General features: G+C 33.8%; 1 protein-coding gene and 1 non-coding gene across 2 annotated transcripts in view; both read left to right on the plus strand.

The window, feature by feature from the left end:
* Nucleotides 1-22,773, plus strand: part of dysc (whirlin protein dyschronic) — a 92,520-nt gene extending 69,747 nt beyond the window's left edge. Inside the window, exons 9-16 of the mRNA XM_073080491.1 lie at nucleotides 2,809-2,975; nucleotides 4,336-4,519; nucleotides 5,975-6,082; nucleotides 7,862-7,918; nucleotides 8,727-8,818; nucleotides 9,813-9,879; nucleotides 21,451-21,552; nucleotides 22,759-22,773. Of these exons, the coding sequence (XP_072936592.1) occupies nucleotides 2,809-2,975; nucleotides 4,336-4,519; nucleotides 5,975-6,082; nucleotides 7,862-7,918; nucleotides 8,727-8,818; nucleotides 9,813-9,879; nucleotides 21,451-21,552; nucleotides 22,759-22,773 (792 nt within the window). The remainder of the gene's footprint in view (nucleotides 1-2,808; nucleotides 2,976-4,335; nucleotides 4,520-5,974; nucleotides 6,083-7,861; nucleotides 7,919-8,726; nucleotides 8,819-9,812; nucleotides 9,880-21,450; nucleotides 21,553-22,758) is intronic.
* On the plus strand, nucleotides 10,860-10,931 carry TRNAP-CGG (transfer RNA proline (anticodon CGG)). Its single transcript has one exon. It is a non-coding gene; the product is annotated as a tRNA-Pro (tRNA).

The following is a 22,773-nucleotide window of genomic DNA, read 5'->3' on the forward strand; positions in this document are numbered from 1 at the left end:
GTTTTCTTTCTTTCTTTCTTAAACACTCTGCATGGCATTACTGTGCTACATATTAAGTGGGTCAGAATGTTCGTCAATTTTCGAGCAATAATCATAAGTTTCGATTTATGTGATCTATATGACTAATAGATTGACCGGAAAGTCTACGACATTATTAGACGGTCGATATAAAATGTGAGCTTAGATTTCTCATCGTCCTTCTGTAACGACGATATATTGCTTGGATAAAATGCAATACAGTACAGAATCAGATTTTTCCTTTATCCTTGTATAAAAGTGGGTCAACAGAAGGTCACCGACAACTTCGACAAGCTTTATATTGTTTGCATTCGCGCTCAGAGTTATCATGGCAGTAATAAAACTTCAATACCATCTATATTGATCACTTGTTTTATTTTGATACTTGTATCGGACTCGGTGACTCATTGCCTACATGTCGTGGTATATCATTCGACAGTGATTTAAATTATATGCATAAAGAGATATATGGAATAGTTATTTTCTATATAACTAGCTGACCTGGCAAACATTGTGTTGCCATATAAATAAAAAATGTTAAGGGTGAACAACCCTTGTCACTTAGAGGTATGAAAAATACTAGCCGATTCTCAGACCTACTGAATATGCACATTTGGTGAAAATCGGTAAAGCCGTTTCGGAGGAGCACGGTAACTAACATTGTGACATGGGAATTTTGTATATAAGATATATGAGGTTTGTAGCACCGCCTTTGCTGACCAATTTAGACTTGCACACTACACTTACACTTTAGAATTGTTGATCCAGTACCCTTACCAGGAGCTTTTACGTTTCGACAAATATGACTGTTTTGGTATTTGTTTACGTATTTGCCCATACAAATTCCAATCAGCGCCCCTAGCGGATCGTGTCAGAACTAGAAAATCGTATGGGCCAATACGTAAACAAATACCAAAACAATCATATTTGTCGAAACGTAAAAACTCCTGGTAAGGGTACAGTTCGCTACTTCAGTGCCTCAGCTATTCTGTAACTAGGTATGTCGGAATTAAAAGATTTCACTGCAAAAAAATCTATAAATTCGACGGAGCAACTTTAAAATACTATTGAGTTCATTGCAAATAGAATTAAAGACTAGTTCGGCAAGTCTAACCACCAAAGAACATGTGTATAAAGTTCTGGAAATTGATGTGACGTGCAGAGCTGAAACTTTGTAAATGACTTCATTGGAGACACTCGAGACTCAGAATTTCCCTAAAGTTTACGTTATGACTTCTGCAAACTGCTGCAGTAAATTGTTTGTGTACTTTATGTCTCCATTTCAGTTCGCTTTGATGGTAAAAATTCCGGTTTCCAGACAATTGAACTTCTGCAGTGTTATTATTCTGTGATTTTGTATGCTCTTTATGAAATAGCTTTTTATAAATGGCTCGTAAATTGTAACGTGTTTCTTTAGCCCATAGTACACCATACTTCTCAAGTACATATTGGTAGACTTCATATACTTTTGAGAACATTTTTTTAATAATTCTCAGACTTATAGGTTTCTTCATGATGTTTTCCTTTACCGTTACAACAAGTGATAGTAGGTTAAAAAGAATTTAGATTTAGAATTCCTAACTTAGTGGCAAGTCAAATGATGTTAATCTTTGGAATGATAGAATTTTATTTGTTGGATTTGTGTAGAATGTGGAACTTTCAACAATGGGCCGCAAGACCTTAAACCTCACTTTAATTTTCTTCAATGCAACACTCGAAATGTTTCTTTTACACTTCTTCACTGGTTCATCTCGGCTTACTTTTTGTGATCCTCCCGGATGTGAAATGTGGAGCAGTGAGATGTCCATTCCCATTCCTCTTGAGATTTATGTAGCACAAACATAAGATTTGTTTATTTTAAGGTAGCAATCGTAGTGGCAGACCTCTTGTTAAATGGTTAATACCGCCTATGGCCATCTGTGATAACACCATAAAGAACCCTTCCACGAATATACAGAACTTTCGCTCGAAAATAGTTGTTGGGCGTGGTATTCACCCGGGTGTATCATGGATATACCTTCTTTAAAAGTACTTATAAAGTGTAAACCGTGTATGTCTTAAAAATCTGTACAACATTATTGAGATAAATTATACGTATTATAAAGTACATGGGCTTTTAATAACCTCCCTCGAGACCTTACGTAAGCGCTGCGTATGCAACAGTCTCGTAGCGGCACGTATTATTCTCGGCTACGCCGTAGCTCCACGTTATGTTTTAAAATAGGCATGCAAATCACAGAAGTGTAGCGTTTACAGAGGTGTATTAACGCTGCTAACGTATTCATTTCATTCTTTATTCTTCAAATATATGTAAGTAGGTTTACTTGCTTTCTTATAGTTAAAATTAAAACCTTTTTTAAAGCGTCAATCTTTATAATTATTTATAGATATTTACGTTAAGGTATTTTAACGATATTATGTTGATATAGAAATCTTCGTAGTTCATTACTCTACAAGTACTCATACATAAACAGTTCACTCCTTTTTGGGGTTCTGTAATCAAAGGGTAAAAACAGCAAATTATTTGAACATTGGTGTCTTAGACCACCACAGCTTATGTAGATTTTTTATTGGTTTTAAGGTTATTTTGTTAGTTACTGGATGAGACGTTTTACTCAGTCCCCAGAGTTAGTAAAGCATTGGTACTCGAATTTAACTAATAATCTCTTACAATTTTGAAGTCGGTTTAAGATGAGAATCACTTTCGTTATCACATCAGCCAAATTTGACGGTGGTCAGTACCAGCCTCCACGCACCAGGTGGTCCTCATACACGTTTATTGCTTCGTAGGTGGGCGACCAGATCCTCGAAGTGAACGGGCAGTCGTTTGTGGACGTGACGCACGACGAGGCGGTGGCGCAGCTCAAGTACCACAAGCGCATGTCGCTGCTGGTGCGCGACGTGGGCAAGGTGCCCCACGCGTGCACCGCGTACGGCGAACGAGACGCGGCGCCTAGGTAAGCTAAGATATATTTTGTTTAAAGTTATAAATATTCTTAATCTTGGATAAATATGTCCGTGGTGAAAAGTAACTTGTAGCAATAAATAGTGAACTTTAAGATCCTGTTAGATCCTAGGTGCACAGAAAGCCTGTCAAAACCAACTTAAGTAATTTCACCATTAACTCATAAAGTCCATGTAGATAAATAGAACGAAAGTATTAATAATATCGAGTATATTTATCTAGGCAAATATTTCTTGTTATTGTTTTGTAGTTTAGGTAGCTAATACACGAACAGCAGTTCTGTTAATCCCGATAATCGTTGTCGATCATCTATCATCAGCGGCAATCTGTCAGTCAGGTCGTCGACTGTCGTTAGCAAACATCGCCAAGTGTCGTCCACTGTTGCTTATTTTCGACAACGGCCGTTGACATGAATTGTCGCTCGTGTGTTACCCGTAGAGAAAGACAGACAATATAATTTGTCTCAGCACCACATGATGAGGTTAAGAGGATTTTGTACCATTATAAAAGTCAAATAAATCTTTTTACTTTGTAACGAGTGCTCTGTCGGCTTCACGTGTCATATAAGTGTTCTCGCGTGAGTGATATATTTTGTTTCTCGACAAAAATCCTATTTTATGAAGCCAGATAGTATCGAGAGTACTGGGTATTAAATTATAGAGGCAACGGAATCGTGGGGGAAATTTATTCCATTGTGCTCTTTGTAATTCAAATTGCCTTTTCTATAGACGCATAGACGGCATTTTACGTAGAAGCGGATATAAACGGCCAATTTACGAGGAGCATCTCTTCTCTGGCAAACGTATTCAACTCTGTGCCTCTCATTGTAATGCATGCTCATATTTATTGTCAATGCTTTAACAATGGGGGATGATGAATAAACCATGCAGTGCTTATGCTAAGGCCGTGGTCACAACGGTAAGATGATAATTACGCGATTGTGTCCAAATAATTTTTACCGTGTCGAAGCTGTTCATAGCACCCACGATACAGAAAAAAGTCCTAGTGTGGGATTATGAGTGTAGAAAACGTTAAGTTACTTATAATTTCATCATATTGTCACCTTGCGGCCAAGGCCTAAGTGTCCCCAGTCTAGGAATCTATCAATATCAATCACTTTATCTACTTACCATCAACAAGTCCACTGACATGTTATCCACACTAGTACCTATGTAATTTCATTATGATACAGCAGTAACCCTATAATAAGTTTAGTACAAGTATAATGTGCAAATAACCTTCTTTTAGTAGTAGTTTCAGAGACGTGAATTCAAACAAATCTGCTTAATTTTAAGTTATGGGTTGTTATAGCTTTCTTTAACTAAATTTAGTCATACTAATTTGTTACCCAGAATAAGTGGTTGGGGCAAACGAAGAGGAGCTGCATCGACGGCAGTGGAGCAGAAAGCTAGATCTCTGTTACCGCAGAGCGATCTGCCCGCCCTAGCGTACTACATGGAGGAGTACGCGGCGCGCCGGCTCACTCCCGACGCCTTCCTCACCGTGCTTAGGGATTTGCTTGACACGCCACAGAAGGTGAGAGCTTATTATGTACTCGTGATTTAAAGACACAGTCCTAAATAGGAGGAAAATAGTAAGTGAAGTTATTTATGTGTGCGTAACAGGCGCGCGATGATTTCGTGTACGTACAGTAAGTAGAGTTACTGATGTGTGCGAAACAGGTGGGCGATGATTTCATACACATACAGTGTTAGTTTTGTAAGGGTCGAATGCTATTAGAGTATTCTCAAAATTTGCAATGACTCGGAGGACCGATAACCGATAGGAAAAAGCTCGTCTAGTGACAACCATGTGTAGCCTAAGTGAGCTCATTAATGACCTGAAGAAGACAGCGGAAAAAGTTAAATTCAGAAGGCACAAGATAGGGTGTGTGGCGAAAGTATCTGTTTTACTTTTTCTGAGTTTAGAAAACTTAGAGTTAGTAAAGAATTTTACTTGAATTTAATCGTAAAATATGTGTTACGGTTTTCATTCTGTTATATGACCTCTTCATTGTTCTATGCATACAATATTAAATAGTACTAGGCTATTGTGGGTAAGCTAATATATTACTACTTGTTTGTAGTAAGTTGTTATTCTACGTAATGTAGCATAAAATGAACTGTGTATTGTCTTATTCGCCTTGTTCCACGTTCAATTATGTATTAATGTAATTTGTGTAATACAAGAATCATAGTAATTGAAACGAAAATGAAATTGCCTTAAATTAATTCCGTTAATTTCCTTCAAGTTGCTGCTAAATAAGAAAAAATACATTGTAATTAACTTTATTATGATTGTAAGCTGTTTAATGAGTCATTTGGTAGAATTATGAGGGGATATTTCCGTAACGTTTGCTCTGCTTTTTATTCTGAGTTTATTTTGTTTATTTCTCATGGAATTAAAGGGATGTTTGGAAAGGACTGTTATTGTACACGAGAGGGATATCAAAGCTTTTTATGGTGCATTATGGGACATATAACGGTTGTGTTTTCGTACCCTAAAATATATTGTATTTTACATATAAATACATCGATTTAGTTACATTAATCATTGTTGAGTTTGCGTAGAGTTATCGAAATATGTATTTGTGTCCTCATTTAGGTTTTATTCTTGATCATGAAAACTGCTAAAGAATGGATATAGTTATTGTTTTGGTTCTGTTAACTTGACTTCGAAGTTTTGAGCGTAGTTATATGTGTTTGTATGTATGTATTATTATTTGTCAAGCCCTACAACCAAAACGGCTTCATGTGTTTTAATATAAAGCGTGGTCGGTTTCCTCTAAATTGTCTCATACGTGACATTATTTCTCTTTTTAATTAATTATTTTTAATCAACCATGGTGTTTTTGGGGCTACGTCTGTAGAGATCGTAAAAATGTTTATACAACATTATCATTGGGCGGCTACGACTGTAGAGAGCGTAAGACTGTTATTTTTTAACATTATCATTAGCTTCAACCAGCAATCAAGCAATAACTCTTTGCAGTACACTCTTCTGACGGAGATCCGGGAGTTCATGCTACCGGAGGATCGGTTACGTTTCGACGAACTGGTTTACCGGCGCGGCGAAGAACCCGCCGACCACCACGGAAAGGTATCATCCTTAGACTATTTCATTACGTACCGCTTGTATTAATCTTGATGCAGTCTTTACTTCACAATAAAGAATAGATTGAAAATACCCTAACAGTCTTTTGAATTCCGTACATTACCGAGCCAACTTAGATCTGCTGTTCGATAGTTCATGATCCCGTTAAATGTTTCCTTGATAGTTATGTTTGGCAGTGGATCAACGTATTTAAATATAGCCAATAGAGGTCTTGTTAGAATATTCCTTTCGATAAACAATACGTTACACAATACACGATAAACACACACAAATAAACATGAAGTAAACATGTGAAACGATGATTAAAAAATGCTTATATTGCAGATCTAAAGAAGCATTTACTTACTTATTTAGAACATTCTCAGTTATGTTGTAGGCAGTCTTCTAAATGTGAGGACGTTATTCTAGTTTATTTTGTGTTGTAAAAATCTAACTAAGATTTGAAGAAATATAAACGGGTCTTGTTGAAAACTTTAAAACATTTCACTCACCTACACTTTAAATTATTTTATTTTTAGTAAATAGTCATAATAACACGATTTCACGCCAGTTTTTGAGACTTACAGTACAAATATGGTACAAAAACAATGACAAACCATAACACACTTTCAGATGCATACTCTTAAGATTTTTATACTCAATAAAATAGTAGTGAACATTTTAAGATACTAATAGTGTTTTAGTACTTATTTTAACAAACTAAATTAGTATCATAGTAACATTTAGAACTAATCAGACCTTTCGAATTTAGTTTAATAAATTATAGATTTATTAGAAACAACATCTAACATGTAGCATAATCGAGTAACTAACTTATATATACATTTAACCATATAACTTAGTACATTTATTGAAGTTGAATCGTAGAGGTAATTATTATGGGAGAACACGAAATAAATAATATCTTAGTCTAAAGGTTAGTGCTGTAACAACACAACATTAAAAGGGACCTAATATAATAACAGTTTATGCTTATTAAGAGCAAATTATTTCTGTCACATAGTATTTCATAACAAAAGATAAATGTACCCTTGAGTAGCGTGAACAAGAGGAATGGAATTGGCGCTAGTGCCGACTAAGCCAAATCCATATGTAATTCACTAACACATTCATATTCTAGCTTGTAACCATATTTGTGTACATAAGACTAAGTATCACTTATGAAATGAACACATTTTGCACACGACGCGTTCGGTCACGGGCCTAAGGGAACTTCCACACGGTGTTTATTTTCGGCGCAGGTGACGTGCGTTTAACGCGCTTTTAACGAGATCAATCGCTGCAAGTAAACCTTTTCACTAGTTATTCAGTGTATTTGTAAATGTGTATGCACATATGAGGGAACTCAGGCGTACTGTTGTAGTTCGTATACAGTAACAGGGAATCTTTAGAAGTAGTATATAACGGTGTTTAAAGATAAAAAGTAACCTAAAATTAAAAACTGTTGATAAATTCATTTACCAGTTAGAAATATTGTCTGGTCATTATAATGTTACAACGTTAAAACAATTTTTATAACTTAAAAGAGTAACAAATATTCTAAATTTTATTGAATTAAAACGCCACGTGTACCCGCGTACACGTCAATACAAACGAGATTCGAACACTGTTGTCACACCCGTTTCTATAGTTTCGTATACATTAGAATGACAAACGCAGCAATCTGTTTTACTACTTACGGCGCCGCAAACGCTCGTTCGTAACGCGCGTCACCCGCGCCGACTACGCCGTGTACAAGGTCCCTAAGCTTTGAATTGTTCTTAGCGCGGCTCCGAGCGCCACATGCTGCCTTCGTCGACGATGCACGAGTTACACGAGCCGGTGAGTGCATGCATTCAATGCACCTTCGATGTGTACTTGTTTGGTGTTGTGTTGCATGTCCAGTTAATGTGTAAGCTGTGTTAACTATACGATGTGATGAATGACGACGGTAAACAACGCTTCATAGCTGATCCGCATGGATAATTAAAATCTCATACAATTTTTTCCCATTCCATCGCATCCTATAGTGATTGTTTGTTTAGTCTAGTGTTATCTGATGGTTTGCTTTCAGTAAGCATTGAAGTCATTGTAAGCATTGATGTCATTGTTTTCTGCGGTTTTATGTTTCGTGTAACGAACTGCAGGATGCCAAAATATTATGAAAATCAACGGACGAATAAATAATATCGTTATTGTACAAGGGTTGACAAACAGGGTACGTAAGGGCCCATGATATGATAATGTGTGCAGCGGACTGAAGGTATTGTTATATTCAGCACGGTACGAGGTCTAACAATCTATTTTTTCGTAAATCTATATTCCATTATTTATTATACTAAATATTCAAGTGGTAAAAGTTAAAATATAATAACAATTTAAAATATAGGAATGTGTTATATGATATATTTTCGTTTACCGCTAGATCATATTTTCTATCATATTTTATCTAATTCTTTTGTATTTTTATCTTTGCAATATTCATTTAAATAAAACGTATCTAAACGCTCTTCATGTAAAAGCTATTATTTTAAATAAATAATAATAAATTTTAATATAAATAAGAGGAACTGGAGTTAAACTTTCTTACCGTTCTCGTTCAAATTAAATTTAAAACTAGTCTTTGTGAGGTAGAGGGTTGTTGTTGTAGGAGGTGCCAGCGGAAGTTCCTCTGGTGGTCGACCACCGCTCACCGTCCGAGGACTCCGGCTTGGGTCTGCCCCCGCACGACCACGCCTACAGGTGATATACCTACCGCTTATACTTTTACCTTTTTGCTAGAACAATGCTATAAGGAAAACGAAGCTAGGTACACGAATATTTGTAGAATATGAAGCACTTAACGACGTTCAAATTGTTTTAAATATAAAAATAAATCGCGACTGCTATCTAAAAGCTAAACTTAAGTGTCGTTTAAGCGCGAAAGTCAAGGGCGCCTCCTCAAACGTTTGCTTACGTCCGCTCTTTTACATCTCACACAAATATTATGTGTCGTTTCAAGCCCCTGTCTCGGGGATCTCCAGCCTCGAGATGCGGGCATCTCATTGGCCAATCGCCAACACTTCCAGTTTTATTTTGTATCAGAATCGATTGCTTTATGGCGGCATAAACGTTCACGTTTACTGTCACCGACGGTTTTATATGGCGTCCTGCAGCCCTAAGTGTTCTTTTGTATTAACTGCCCGTAAAACCGATTCTCAATGGACGATTAAACGGTACAATTGGAACTTCACGACCAGTAACAGAACCATTATTTTACCGAATATATCTGCAATAAGTACATCAATCATTATTACCATCATAAGTTATTATATAGATTCCGTTTATGTAAAATCTTGAGAAATGCCATAGAAATGCGTTAGGTTGCAACCAATTTGCGTATCTCTGTCGGGTAAGGGTTTTTTATCTTCACAACTCCGGAAGGCCTGAAGGATAGCTCCATTACTTTCCCCTAATGCGTAGAGGTACGGGTTAGTGGCCAACGCATTTGTCCGAAATTTCGGAGTTGCCCCAAGTCACTTTGAGGCTTAACAACTTATATCATAATAAAAATGAGTCGAAAGCTTAAATTGATCTCAAAGACGAGAAATAGTAATGATAAAGCGTAATTTGTACCACGTCCACGTCCGGTATTGTTTATGTAATATCGGTTATGATTGATAGCTTAAACAGTGCAAAGGTACAATATAATATGATGGAGGTAGTACGGATGTAGTGACAGTGGTGTTGTGGGCAGGAGCGGGCGCGGCTGGCGCGCCGCCGACGCGCCGCCGCCCGAGGACGACTTGGAGCCACAGCACGAGGTGATTTTGCCAGAATTACCTACTACACTTGTTTACGTTCTCTTTGTTACCCACCTTCACCTCTCTGCCTTCTCTCTAGCGGTGTCCTGGGTGTCACTCGCGACCCTCCGTCCTTCTCACGACCCAGCCATGGAACATACTTGATTCCATTTTGCAAATAGCTTGTTGTAGAAAGTAGACCCTTATCCTTGTAACTGTACTTGACTAAATATTTGTTAAGAGACACATAACAGTTTTTGCTATCTAAAAAAGCTTAGACCGATCACATGCAGACGAGCTTACGGTCGAATCTGTTTTTTGTCTCTTGAAAACTTAATAACTGAATAACGTGACAGATTGAGTGGCACCTCGGCACTACCACTGAAATTTATGTAATTCACTTTTCTTGCATGAGTCGATAACGGCTTGGACGTAGATCTCACACCACCCAACTCTATGGCCGTTATTTCCTTTTCGTGTAGGGCTGAGAGTCTGAGGGGTAAATCTGGCAAAATTGTACATTTGATTCACATCTCGCAAAGTGGTCTATTGGGGAATATTGGCATTGTAGATGTGGTATAAGATATCGGTAATAGCGGCCAACGACTATTTTCTTCTCCGACTGTTAGTTTAGTATGGCTAGTAGTATGTAGTTATTTATGACTCGAAATGCTCCTTTTATGGACATTTGAATAAGTATCTTGACCAAAACAGTACCGCTAAATCCGAAGTAGAGGAGTACCTACTATTTATGAGGGAGTAAGCGAGACTAGTTGTATGTTTATACTGCTCGATTACAGTTTATGTAGTTTCATGGCTTATTTTTATTATCTGAAAATACTCAGCAATATAATATGATAAGAATTTTTATTACGACATAATATACCTAATAAAAAATAAGTAACAAAACTTTTCAGGAGACAATATGTTTTTTAAATTAATTAATATTTTATTTCTTATTTGGTACGTTACGTGTCGATATTTTAACACTTTCGACCATCGGCTCGTTGGTCTAGGGGTATGATTCTCGCTTCGGGTGCGAGAGGTCCCGGGTTCAAATCCCGGACGAGCCCTCGATACAATTGTTTTGCAGTTAAATATTAAATATTTTTGATATTAAAATTTTCGCTTAATATCAAAATTCTACATAATTAAAAAATATATATATTGTATATTTACGCTACTTTATATAATATTTCTTAGAATATTGTAGCAGATATTTAACTAAAAAGATAAAACTTCAAATAAATGCTCATGTTTTACACCAATATTTATTTTACTATGATTTATAAGTGATTAAAATGCAGTTTATTTATATCCAGAAAAATAATAATATATATTCCTTAAATTTTTATTTTATTTAAAATATGAAACTAGATAATTATGATGATGAAGTGAAAAACAAACTAAGATTTTTTTTTGCAAATCATTATCTATAATGCAATAGCATTATAGACCAGTGCCGAAGCCTTTAAAAATGGTAAAAAATGAAAAAAAATCACAATAGAATGAAACCCATTGGAAAAGAAGGGGAATATGATCAAAATGAAAGGAAAAATAAATTACGGTCGATCCGAGTTCGGGAAGTGGGAGGGGTGAGTTTTTAAGGGTAAAAAATAGTTTATCTTTATTTCTGGCTAATCTACACGTCCTATGCGAAAAAGTTAAATGGCAAAGTTGTAGGTAATAAAAAGATCTACAACTTTTGTATTTGCAATTTTTTCACATAACCTCAAAATTTGGGTGAAAAATTCAAAAAACCAAGTTTTTGGTTTTTTATTTATATCTTTTTCAAAATATTTTTTTTTATACGAAATTTGGTGAAAACTTACCTTTTTATGTCCCAAATACACTGTAATTTATTTGATTAAAAATATTTATTTTTTCGCCTTATTTTCACTTAATATCAAAAAAGCATCCTAATTTTGAATCGAAAATTCTGACGTCAAAATATCAGCTGTTTTCAAAAAGTTTGGGGGCTTTTTGTTCGTTGAAATATCTACTTTCTGATGGTGTAAAAAGAATATACATTACTATAGGAAATGTTCTCAGCAAATGCAAAAAATTGAAAAAAACCCAAATTCGAAAAATGTTTTTATATCATTATGTACAATTTTGAAGTATTTATTAAAATTTACACTTTAATTACTCAAAAAACGTAAGATTTCATGTTTTATTGATAAATGAAAAAGTTGCAAATTAAAATATACTTCAATAATTAACAAACAAATAAGTTAATAAAGTTAATATTTAATAAGACATCTACAATATTTTGAAAAAGTTGTAGAATCTTATTTAAATAATATTTGTAGATGTCTATTTACTGCTGTTTTAAGATAATTTATATACCTGAGTGACCTTCGGTAAATTTTAGCCCATTGTAAGTTATTTCATAGAGAAGTGGGGACGGACCTAGGAGGGTCTGGGCTACATACCTGCTATTTCGTAGCAGCTGTAAAAACCGTTAGCCAGTATTCGAGATACAGAACAGTGTACAACATCGTTTTTAAAAATACACATGCAGGCTCAGTTACTCTAAGTGAATTGTGAGAAATTTACTTTATTCAAAAAATCGTTTGGAATCTACATAGCAAGGTAAATACAATCTGTATTTAAATCTATATTAATCAACTTTAAAATAAAAATAGTAATATTTTCTTTCATAAATAGTATGTTTAACATAACATAACCTAAAAAATTAAAATTGTATGATATTTTCATCGCCATCACCCAGGGTCGACTGGCAGAGAATGCCATTAGGCATTAAGTTTACCCTTTGTAACCCTTAGTTTAAGGTGTACAAAAATAAATAAATAAATAAATAAATAATTATTTTAGTACAAGAATAAAAAATAGTAATTTCGTTTATTTTATACAAACAAATTTAGTTATACTCATGATAAAACTTTGAAGGCATTATTAATTTAATTTTGTCTTTTCAGATTATCAGTATGGATGGATCTGTTTGTATAATCTGCAATAAGTCAGATGACAAGCAAGTGTATGAAATAAAAAAAAATCAGCTTTGAATCGTTTAGTGGAGTCTAGCAAGAAGAGAATCGACAATAAATACAATTGGGTTTTTTTCAATTTTTTGCATTTTCTGAGAACATTTCCTATAGTAATGTATATTTTTTTTTACACCATCAGAAAGTAGATATTTCAACGAACAAAAAGCCCCCAAACTTTTTGAAAAAAGCTGATATTTTGACGTCAGAATTTTCGATTGAAAATTAGGGTGCTTTTTTGATATTAAGTGAAAATAAGGCGAAAAAATAAATGTTTTTAATCAAATAAATTACAGTGTATTTGGGACATAATACGGTAAGTTTTCACCAAATTTCGTAAAAAAAAAAATATTTTTGAATAAGATATAAATAAAAAACCAAAAACTTGTTTTTTCGAATTTTTCACCCAAATTTTGAGGTTATGTGAAAAAATTGCAAATACAAAAGTTGTAGATCTTTTTATTACCTACAACTTTGCCATTGAACTTTTTCGCATAGGACGTGTAGTTTAGCCGGAAATCAAGATAAACCATTTTTTACCCTTAAAAACTCACCCCTCCCACTTCCCGAACTCGGATCGACCGTAATTTATTTTTCCTTTCATTTTGATCATATTCCCCTCTTTTTCCAATGGGTTTCATTCTATTGTATTTTTTTTTGGTTTCAAAAATTATCGACCCTGGTCTATTATTTATTAATATTTTGTAACTTAGTAACAAAATATTTAATAAAAAAAAATACTATAAGTTTTATAAAAATTACAAGCTTAAGTATTAACGTCCATTTACGTTCGAAAAAACTAAGTAAGGGTTCCATTCCACCCTTAGATAATTAAGTTGGTTTAATTATCTAAGATTCCACCAGAGATGTGCGAGGTGGCTAAGTTTCGGATGTTTGTCAAATTCACTGATAGGCTTGTTTCGTTTAAATTCACATTTTCGTTCATTAGAACAGACGAATCATCAGACAAATCAAACAGAACTGTCTGTGAAAATCAAGCAATCTTATCGGTGCATTTGTGACAGCTTAACTTCGTCGCAAATCCGTGGTGGAAAGACACAACTGTCACCCCTACTTAAGTTTTACGTCAGAATTATGAAAGTGCAAAATTATTCATAATTATAATATGGGTAGGTACTACAGCAAACTTATACGGCTAGGCAAATTATAATAGTTTGAATCTAAAACTACAATAAATATTCCAGTTTTCCACATTTGAATGCGGTTGCTAATGAGACCATTCTAATACAATAGTCTCCAGCTCATTAAAATTTCAATGCCAACGTTTTATACGTTAGAATTGTTATCGCAGAGTATATACTTACATGATCTTTGCTTTAACACACCAAAATCTTATAGGGACTGTCAGAACCGTCTGTCGTTGCAAAGATGATATCTTAAAGACCTAATTTCGACGTCAAAGTCAGCAATTCATGAGCATTTCCCCCAAATTTTATACGTTGTAAGATAAGAGACGTATTCTTAGGGGTTAACCACCCTTGTAACTTATTACTATCTCGCTGCAAGTTACATTATTCACGTCTATTGAGGACCACATTTTTTCGTTATGAACACTATACAAGATATTGGACTATAAAATGTTGTTTTATGCAGACTTGAACTATTATTATGAACGGTATGTAAACTATTATACTCTTGTTATTATTCGTACCTGCGTGATTGTCATACACAGGTGTGAAATGGTACCTATATGTAGGTAGGTAGGTCCGGAGTCATTAGATGCGTAAATGAAAATATTTGCAATTTTTTTTCTCAGTTATTCAACTTGTTACACTTTTTGCTGCTCAGCATGTATATATTTTCACATGGACATATTTATCTTATGGGAATACGAATAATAAATATCATAGCGGTGTAGGTCTACTAACAAATACTGCTATGGTACTATTTAACAAGTACCTATTTAAATAAAATCGCAATAATATTCTTACGGCACGTACGTTCTTTTGAATCCAGAGCAAAGCGAATGATTCTAGATTAGAATCCCGTGTGAAGCAAGGAATTCTAAAGTGAAATCCAGAGTGAAGTGAAGGATTCTAGAATAGAAATCCAAGTCCAGCTAGATTCAATATATGTCGCCTGAAGTAAGAAAATAAGTAAAGTACTTTTACCAAAGTCTAAAAAATACGCTTTTTAAATTTACAATAACCAATTAATGAATATATTTTTAAAAGAAAACACCGTAATAAATGTATGTTATTATAGGGGAGATTAATAGCAAAGCGAAAACAAAAAAATATATTTTACAATTTTTAGAATCGTATTTAAATAATTTCTACAACGCTGAAAAGTTATGACTAAATCGCAGTCAGATGAACGTATGTACAAAAAATCAAAAATGTTTTTTTTTCACAAAACCGTTCACAATGTAGTCCTTTATGGAATGGCAAAACGACGTAACGCTATATTCAATATTTAATAAATAAAATACCGAATAAATAAAAATATATATATTGTGTCTTTGTAAGCATTTATATATATATATATATATATATATATATATTTTCAAAACTCCAATAGTAGGACAATATAATAATATCTGTTTTATTTCAACTATTGTATAATTATCTCTATTAATGATCTGGTAAAGTTTGAAGTAGCGAATTTTCACACTATTTTTACTCTCCTGTAAAATTGACTATTTCGAGGTGTAATAGTGTCGGTAATTGTAAGTGAGGTTTATTATTTCATATCAAATTTATATTTAAATATATATTTTTTTATCAATATTCGACCGTATATTAGTGTCATATTAAACAAAATTAAAAATGAACATGAATAAGTAGGTACATTACTCACAATATTAAAAGAACAATGAATAATTTTTCGACTACCATGAAAATAAAATTTCTTAAACAAGTAGCTTTTGAAGTACTTATTTGGTAACAATTCTATTTTTCAAATTTCAGTTAACAAATCTTTTAATTGGGTCGCAGTCAAGTATTAAAAGGCTATGTAGTTTTTTGTTCACAGATCATAACTTGGTCGTTGAAAATGTATGAGATCACAAGTAGTTATTGTTACAGCGAATTGGCAGCAGGGCGTGTCCATGAATTCTGTCATATTTATAGCCCTTAAATTTCTTTTCTCTTCTTTAATCTTTGTTTAAGTGAAGTTTTTGGCTAAAGCATACGGAAAATATGGAAGTGCTATAAGTTAAACGCAAAATAATACTTTTACTTTGATTGTATAGTTATCCGACACTGTATCTACCTACATCTAGTTTTTATGTTCTAATTAACATAAACATATTTTATAAGTACCTATTGAACATGTTATTAAAAGTAAATTATTACCCCTTTCATTATTTGTATTTATAAGTTGTAAAATAGAAAATTCCAATATTATTCTCGTTCTCTACAATTTCTCGTAGATTCTAAAACGTAAACAATTTATTTATTATTTATTTTGAGAAATGGAGGAATAATAATATGAACATTGTACTATTGTTTTCCAACTACAACAAGGCATGAATCTCAAAGTATGGCGCTGATATCATTACTTAAAACCTTAACTATAAATACAAAAGCTTTCACAGTCTTTCAGAATCGGCAATGCAACCGCACCCTTGTGCTTGTGCTACGAATAACGTAACAAACGAATTGAATTGAGTTTTACGGTTTTGTAATTATTTAGTGCAACAAATAGCGAAAAGTAAAGGCTGAGGTTATTTCAGCACCTGAGGCTTTCAAAGAATTGTAAGGGCGTATAAGAAAGCGTTTAACTAAAGCTTGGTCGCCGTCGGGCGTTCATGAATGTGGGATGACAAGAAACTTGCCCCCGTAGCATTATTAAAAACTCAAAAGTCAAAAAGCAACCCTGTGGCGTGGAAATGTTAGAAGTATCGTTGAGGACGTCGAGTAGGGGATGTTCGGTGTGGGCGGCAGTGTCAGGCAGTATGCGAGCCGCCGGACGCACGGACGGACGGCATGTCGCGGCGGAGGCGACGCGTCGCGTTTCGCGACTACGTCCTCATGGATGTACGCGCCATGGCTAAGGTACACAATACTTTTGAACTTCATTTACGTGTAAAACATCTAATTATCGAAGTAAAGCCGCTTGGATACTCGCTTTCAAACAACAACGGCCCCACGAGTGCTTAGCCCGGACTGTTTTGTTATTATGAATTAAGTTTTGCATTCACGGTGATGGTTTAAGATCTGTGTCATGGCAGTGATCATTACCTGCGTTGAATACAACTTTTGTGTAACCAAATAAAAAATAAACGGAGCGTATAATTAAAAGTTGGTCTTAAAATTTCAGATTTGATTGTTGAACATAACCGAAACTTTTAATTGATATTAAAAAAGACAAAATGTTAACATTATTGAATGTAAAAACTAGTTAAATAGAATTTAAAAACAGTTATTGAATATTTTTTGCAAAAGGCGTATTTTTATTACTACCAATTATTTTACCCATAAATTTGTGGAACTGTGGATTATAAGATAACATTTACGTAGGTAACGTAGGTACGTAGTAGAATTTTGTAATAAAGACAGTTTAGGTAATAAAAGTGATAAATACAGGATAACGTGCGAATACGATTGTAAAAAGTAAAAGATTTCTCGGTCTAGTGCCAAATACTGTTATTCGTGTTGATGGCAAAATTGCTTTCAACGTCAATATGTGTTTACATTCGGTATACGTTTACGAATTCAATTCCCTTAAACCTATTTTCAATTCGATATATCATCTTTATAAAGAATATTTATTATAGAATGTGTATTTTATATTTACAATACGGTGTATTTTAATGGGCTTGTTCGAAGATATGATTACAGGAGCGCCTCTGCCCTGATTATTTTTTAACTAAAAGTAAGTGTATTGATAAAAAAATGAATGTTTTACTAAATGTGGGATATCAATTCAGGATTCAAGGAAAACAATGCATTTCTGTTAAATAAGACTCTTTAGTACTAACATATTGGATTTGCACACGATCCTACGCCTGACGAAATTATATACAGAAAATATAAGGGCACTAATGAAATTAATTAACTACTAGTACAATTAAAATAAATGTCACGAGTACTCGTAACCCAGAAAAATAATAAATTAGCTTCAGGAAAATTACGGAGCAAAGCTTGTGACATCAAAGTAAGTAGATATTTTAATCGTATAAAGTGTTTAAAGTTATAATTATAGCGATGGTGCGGTCTCGTGGCTTGCGTGCTACGCACCACTTACAAAGTATTTCAGAGCATCCCCGTATGGCCTTATTACCTTAATGTTATTAAGTACATAACATGCACCCACGTATTCCGAGAAAGATTGATACAATAAAATTGATTCGAGTAATTTATTTATAGGCCTATTTACTAGAAATATGTTATTTACTTTGTTTTTGCCGCTAAGCTTAGATTTAGTGGTTTGTTGAATATTTTTTAACAGTCTTAGAACTCTTCGTGGTTAGACTCGAAAAACATCACCGCCATATCTTTTTCTGTCTTATAACAGCTATTTATTCAAGGCGTAGATACAAACTCAGAAGTTATCTGAGATTGATTACAAATGTCCACAGGCGGCAATGGTCATTTACTAATAGTAAAATTAAATTCAATAGGTCAAATTCTATTTAATAAAAAAAAACTTTATTCCAAAACTGGATATTCAAAAGTGATAAATAGGCTATTACGAAATTCTAGATTAGAGGCGCTGTGTGTAAACAAAACAAACAATGGTAAAAGTATTTTTATAACATAGAGCTGAGTAGTTGCTTTATTGTTATAGCAAGCTTACGAGTAGAGGGCGAGTAGATAGGTACTGTGCCGTTTTATGTAGTAAGAGCGCTAGATTGCAGTTTTATTTGTTTACCTCGCTGCGACCTAGACGATAGGGTCGCACTGAGTTCAATATCAATTCGGTAGTCAACAGAGTCGTGTGTGCTGAGGTCACGAATCGTTTGTCATACCTATACTTACTTTAATCATGATATGAATCCTTTTCATATGTTTACTCGACTGCAGATGGATTTTGAATGCATGGATGTATAAATATGTCTCATTCTTTGACACACCATATAGCCTAAACGGCTAGAGGGTTTTTAACTTATGAGGTGTCATTCGATTCGTCTAAATTATATGGGTGGGTAGATTCCAGATTCTAGATTCCCTATCCGGGTTATTCTTTTTAGGCTTAGGGGGGTACAATTTAGTGTATATAAAAGTTCAACCAAAATAGAAAACATTGCATTGCAAAATCCATAAAATTATTTTAAACAGTTCTTACGTTATTATATAAAAAAAACTATTCGTACTAAGTTTTAATTTAAGTATTAAATATTACTTTCAAAACTTAAAGTTAAATAAAGTATAGATTGTTATAGAGTAAGAAGAAAAATTGAATATTGAATACTTCAGCCTCATTAAAAGTTGTTGCCAAGTTGGCAGAGCTGCAGATCTTAGTTATTATTTATGGGAATTGTTAGTAGTCTGAACGAAAGTCGACAGTGATACCTGTGTACATAAAGTTACATGTAGCAGACTGGGATTTATCGTTTTAACTTCTACACCATAAAAACTATAGCACCTATAAAACTGCAAACTTTACCTACGTCCAACCATTCTTCAAATAAGTAGTAAACGATTATCGTTTAGCTACATTTTGGCTTATATTACTACCCATAATGGAAATACTAATATTTATATTTTTTTACATTAACAGGCTTAGATATCGTAATTAGCTAGTTGAACAATATTAAAAAAAAAAACAATTGTTAACATTTTTCTATAAATAATTTTTTGCTTCAAAATTATTATCACAAGTAAAAACCAAATGTAAATAATGCTACAACATCTCTTGAAGACTATTGCAGCATCCAAAACTGCAAATAAATACTACAGGAAATAATGTAACACTCTTATTCGTGCATTGCTTATGAATAATCACAATGTAAAAAACTTTAACATTCCTAAAGACATTTACAAAGCAATATGCATATTAACTTATATATATTTAGCTGCCTGGAACTTTAGTTCGTGTCGAATCTACATTTATTCGTTTATTATTAATCGTAGCGTACGTAAGTACGCCTACGAAAATAACATTTTTTCGTTAATCCGTTACCTAAATATTTTTGCATACTCTTCCGTCATATGAAAATACAATTATTCAGCATTGGAATTGCATAAAAATGTACAATTATTCAAAATAAGTATACGAAATGCTCCGGGGACAACAAATTGCAAGAATATTATCATTCAAACAATATAGAATTATGACGTCACTTTAATAGGGAGGCATTTAAATATTAATTTTCAGTAATCACATATTGAGGACGGACGAGTCGTTTTATGTTTAAATATTTATGCATGAGCTACGAGGAAAATGTTGGAATGTAATATCTTTACAGACCATTGAAAACTTACATTCAGGGCAAGATATTAAATATGCACTTCTAGATTCCGTGTTGCTATACAAACGAGGCAGAAAAAACATTCGATTTTAATTTGATGTACAAGTTCTAAGTATAAGCTATAATTATGTGCCTGTGTACGGAACCGTCGTAAGGGTATAAAATGGAGGCAAAAACGATTTATGTCAACTGTATGTTCTCCGAAGTTCGAATGAGATATGCTTTAGCGATAACTATAATCCGGTCTTTCGTATATCGTATATCATAACTTATTTATGTAACTTATAAGGATACAAAATGAGTAAGAAAATAAAAAATATACGCAACTTTTTTGGTAGGCATTACTTTATGATGTTCTATTTATATTACTCTGGAGTCCCACATGGACTTCATTCTTAACTGTGTCAGCATGCAAAAATAGCGTAGAAAATCAATTGCATCGCTCAGACACTTGGTCAACCCTCACCCTGCAGTCTCACCGCGAACACACTCTATTCACAACGGCGCTATCTGTTTCAATTTAACACTTTTATGCGCTGTACGCCTGGTACTTTTTCATCTGAAGTTCAAAACTTTGATTAGTCGATACGAGTCGAGTTAGTGTTTGTGCGAGCTTGATCATATATTTAATTAATTTGCATGTGCAATGTGACCCGCATGTTTAATTCACTAGTTGACAATCTGCTAATATTAATGAAGTACAATTTATAGTGTTTTTAACTGGGTCAGTATGGAAACATGATATATTAGCAGATACAGAGAAGATTATTTCTTATTGTTTGGTTTTGGCGAGTAATAATTTGATTTAAATACGTTTAAAGTGTGTGTAACGGAGTGACATTATTGGATAGTAGTGAAGAAAAAAAACTTTGCACGTTGTGACCAAAAGTGCTTAATATTTTCAAAGATAAACTAGAAAACAATATTGTTGAAATAAAAAGTTGTGACATATGTATTGATATCATTTAGTTTATATTCTCGTACGACTAAGCACGAAGTTCTCAGAAAGTCGAAGTGAGTTCTTAAGAAAGTTTCCGTGTATCTTCTGAAATTTCTGCATACTGTGCCAGTTAAAACACGTACATATTTTAAAACTTATATTTATTTAAAGTATTTAATCAAAATATTTTCATATAAATTCTATAGCGTCGAGGCATAAAAGCTGTTTTGTGCTATTAACAATATTTCTGACCTTTATGTGGGCAGGAGTACGAGGAGGAGGGCCGCCGATCGCGGAGGCACTCGTCACCCTGTAACTCCAGAGAGGGCAGCACCACAGCCCTACACACGCAACACTACGACGATACCGTGAGTTACTTTTTCATAATTATACAAAAAAGACTACAATATACTTCTCGTCGCGGCTCAAACAAAACTTGAAAATGGAATATTAAATTACATATCATGTCTGCATAACATAATTTAAGCACAGACTACACAAATTACCCCGTAAATTTCCGGCGAAGCCAGTAATTTAATTTACTTATGTATTACACTTCTTTCCCCGCTTTAAACATGATATTTAATCTGTATGATGAATATGATTTGAACAACGGTATGTTTAAAAATAATGAAATAACGTACGTTTTTTGTAATCCCTAATCAAATGTTTTACAACACTCTCTCGTATTTCTCTAAGATATACGTAATAAGAATTTCTAGTAGTAAGTAGTAGTAGTAGTAGTAGTCTAATGGACATTAGACTACTAGTGCTCAAAATACATCTTTCGTCGGAAAAACACGTACAAATAATTAAAAGTGAAAAATCTGAGTTCTCTATAAAGCTTTAAAGATGAAATCTGTAAATTTCATGACATAGACATTTATATTTTACAGAGAGAAAAGTACACCTTTGCCGGGTATTTTTCTAACATTTGCCACAAGTTAAAAAGAAAAGTAAGCTTTAGCGAGAATTAAATGTTACGTATGAAAATTAACGAGGAAATATTCCTAGCACTCATTGAATTACATAAGAAGACGAATGATGTCTGAAGTGAAAAATTAATTCAATTTCATTCGACCTCTACAAAATCCAAACAGATTGAACCATTTGTATCTATCATAACATTTTAGGTAGCTGTATCTAAAAATGTTATATCAATCTAGTGAGTCAGGGCTTTCCACGGCTTCCAGATGCATTTAGCTAATTGCGATATATCTACTTCAATATTTTAGGATGATGTCATAGATAGATGTTTTTGTAGATGTTTTTCCTCTAGCCAAAGATTGTCTGTGAGAGACCGCTATTTTAGCGAGGCGATTTTTGTGTACTTTACGACTTATGTATGTGTTGTTTTGGTATTCTGCTCCTACTTTATTTGACCCTCTTCTCATATTAACTTTGATACCTTTTAAGTGTGAAGTAAAAACATCGTTAGGTGCGTTGGACGATATTTGGTCGCAGAAAGGTCTGTTTACATGTATGTTATTAAAACATGGTGTATATGGTATTGGTATATTGTGGTTTCGTTCTTACCATTATGCCAATTATGTAATTGTGAAACTACCGTGCAGTACAAGAGTGACTAG

Source organism: Epargyreus clarus, unplaced genomic scaffold, assembly GCF_041222505.1.
Source record: "Epargyreus clarus isolate Ecla_fem2 unplaced genomic scaffold, WU_Ecla_fem_2.2 ptg000015l, whole genome shotgun sequence".
Taxonomy (NCBI): Eukaryota; Metazoa; Arthropoda; class Insecta; order Lepidoptera; family Hesperiidae; genus Epargyreus; species Epargyreus clarus.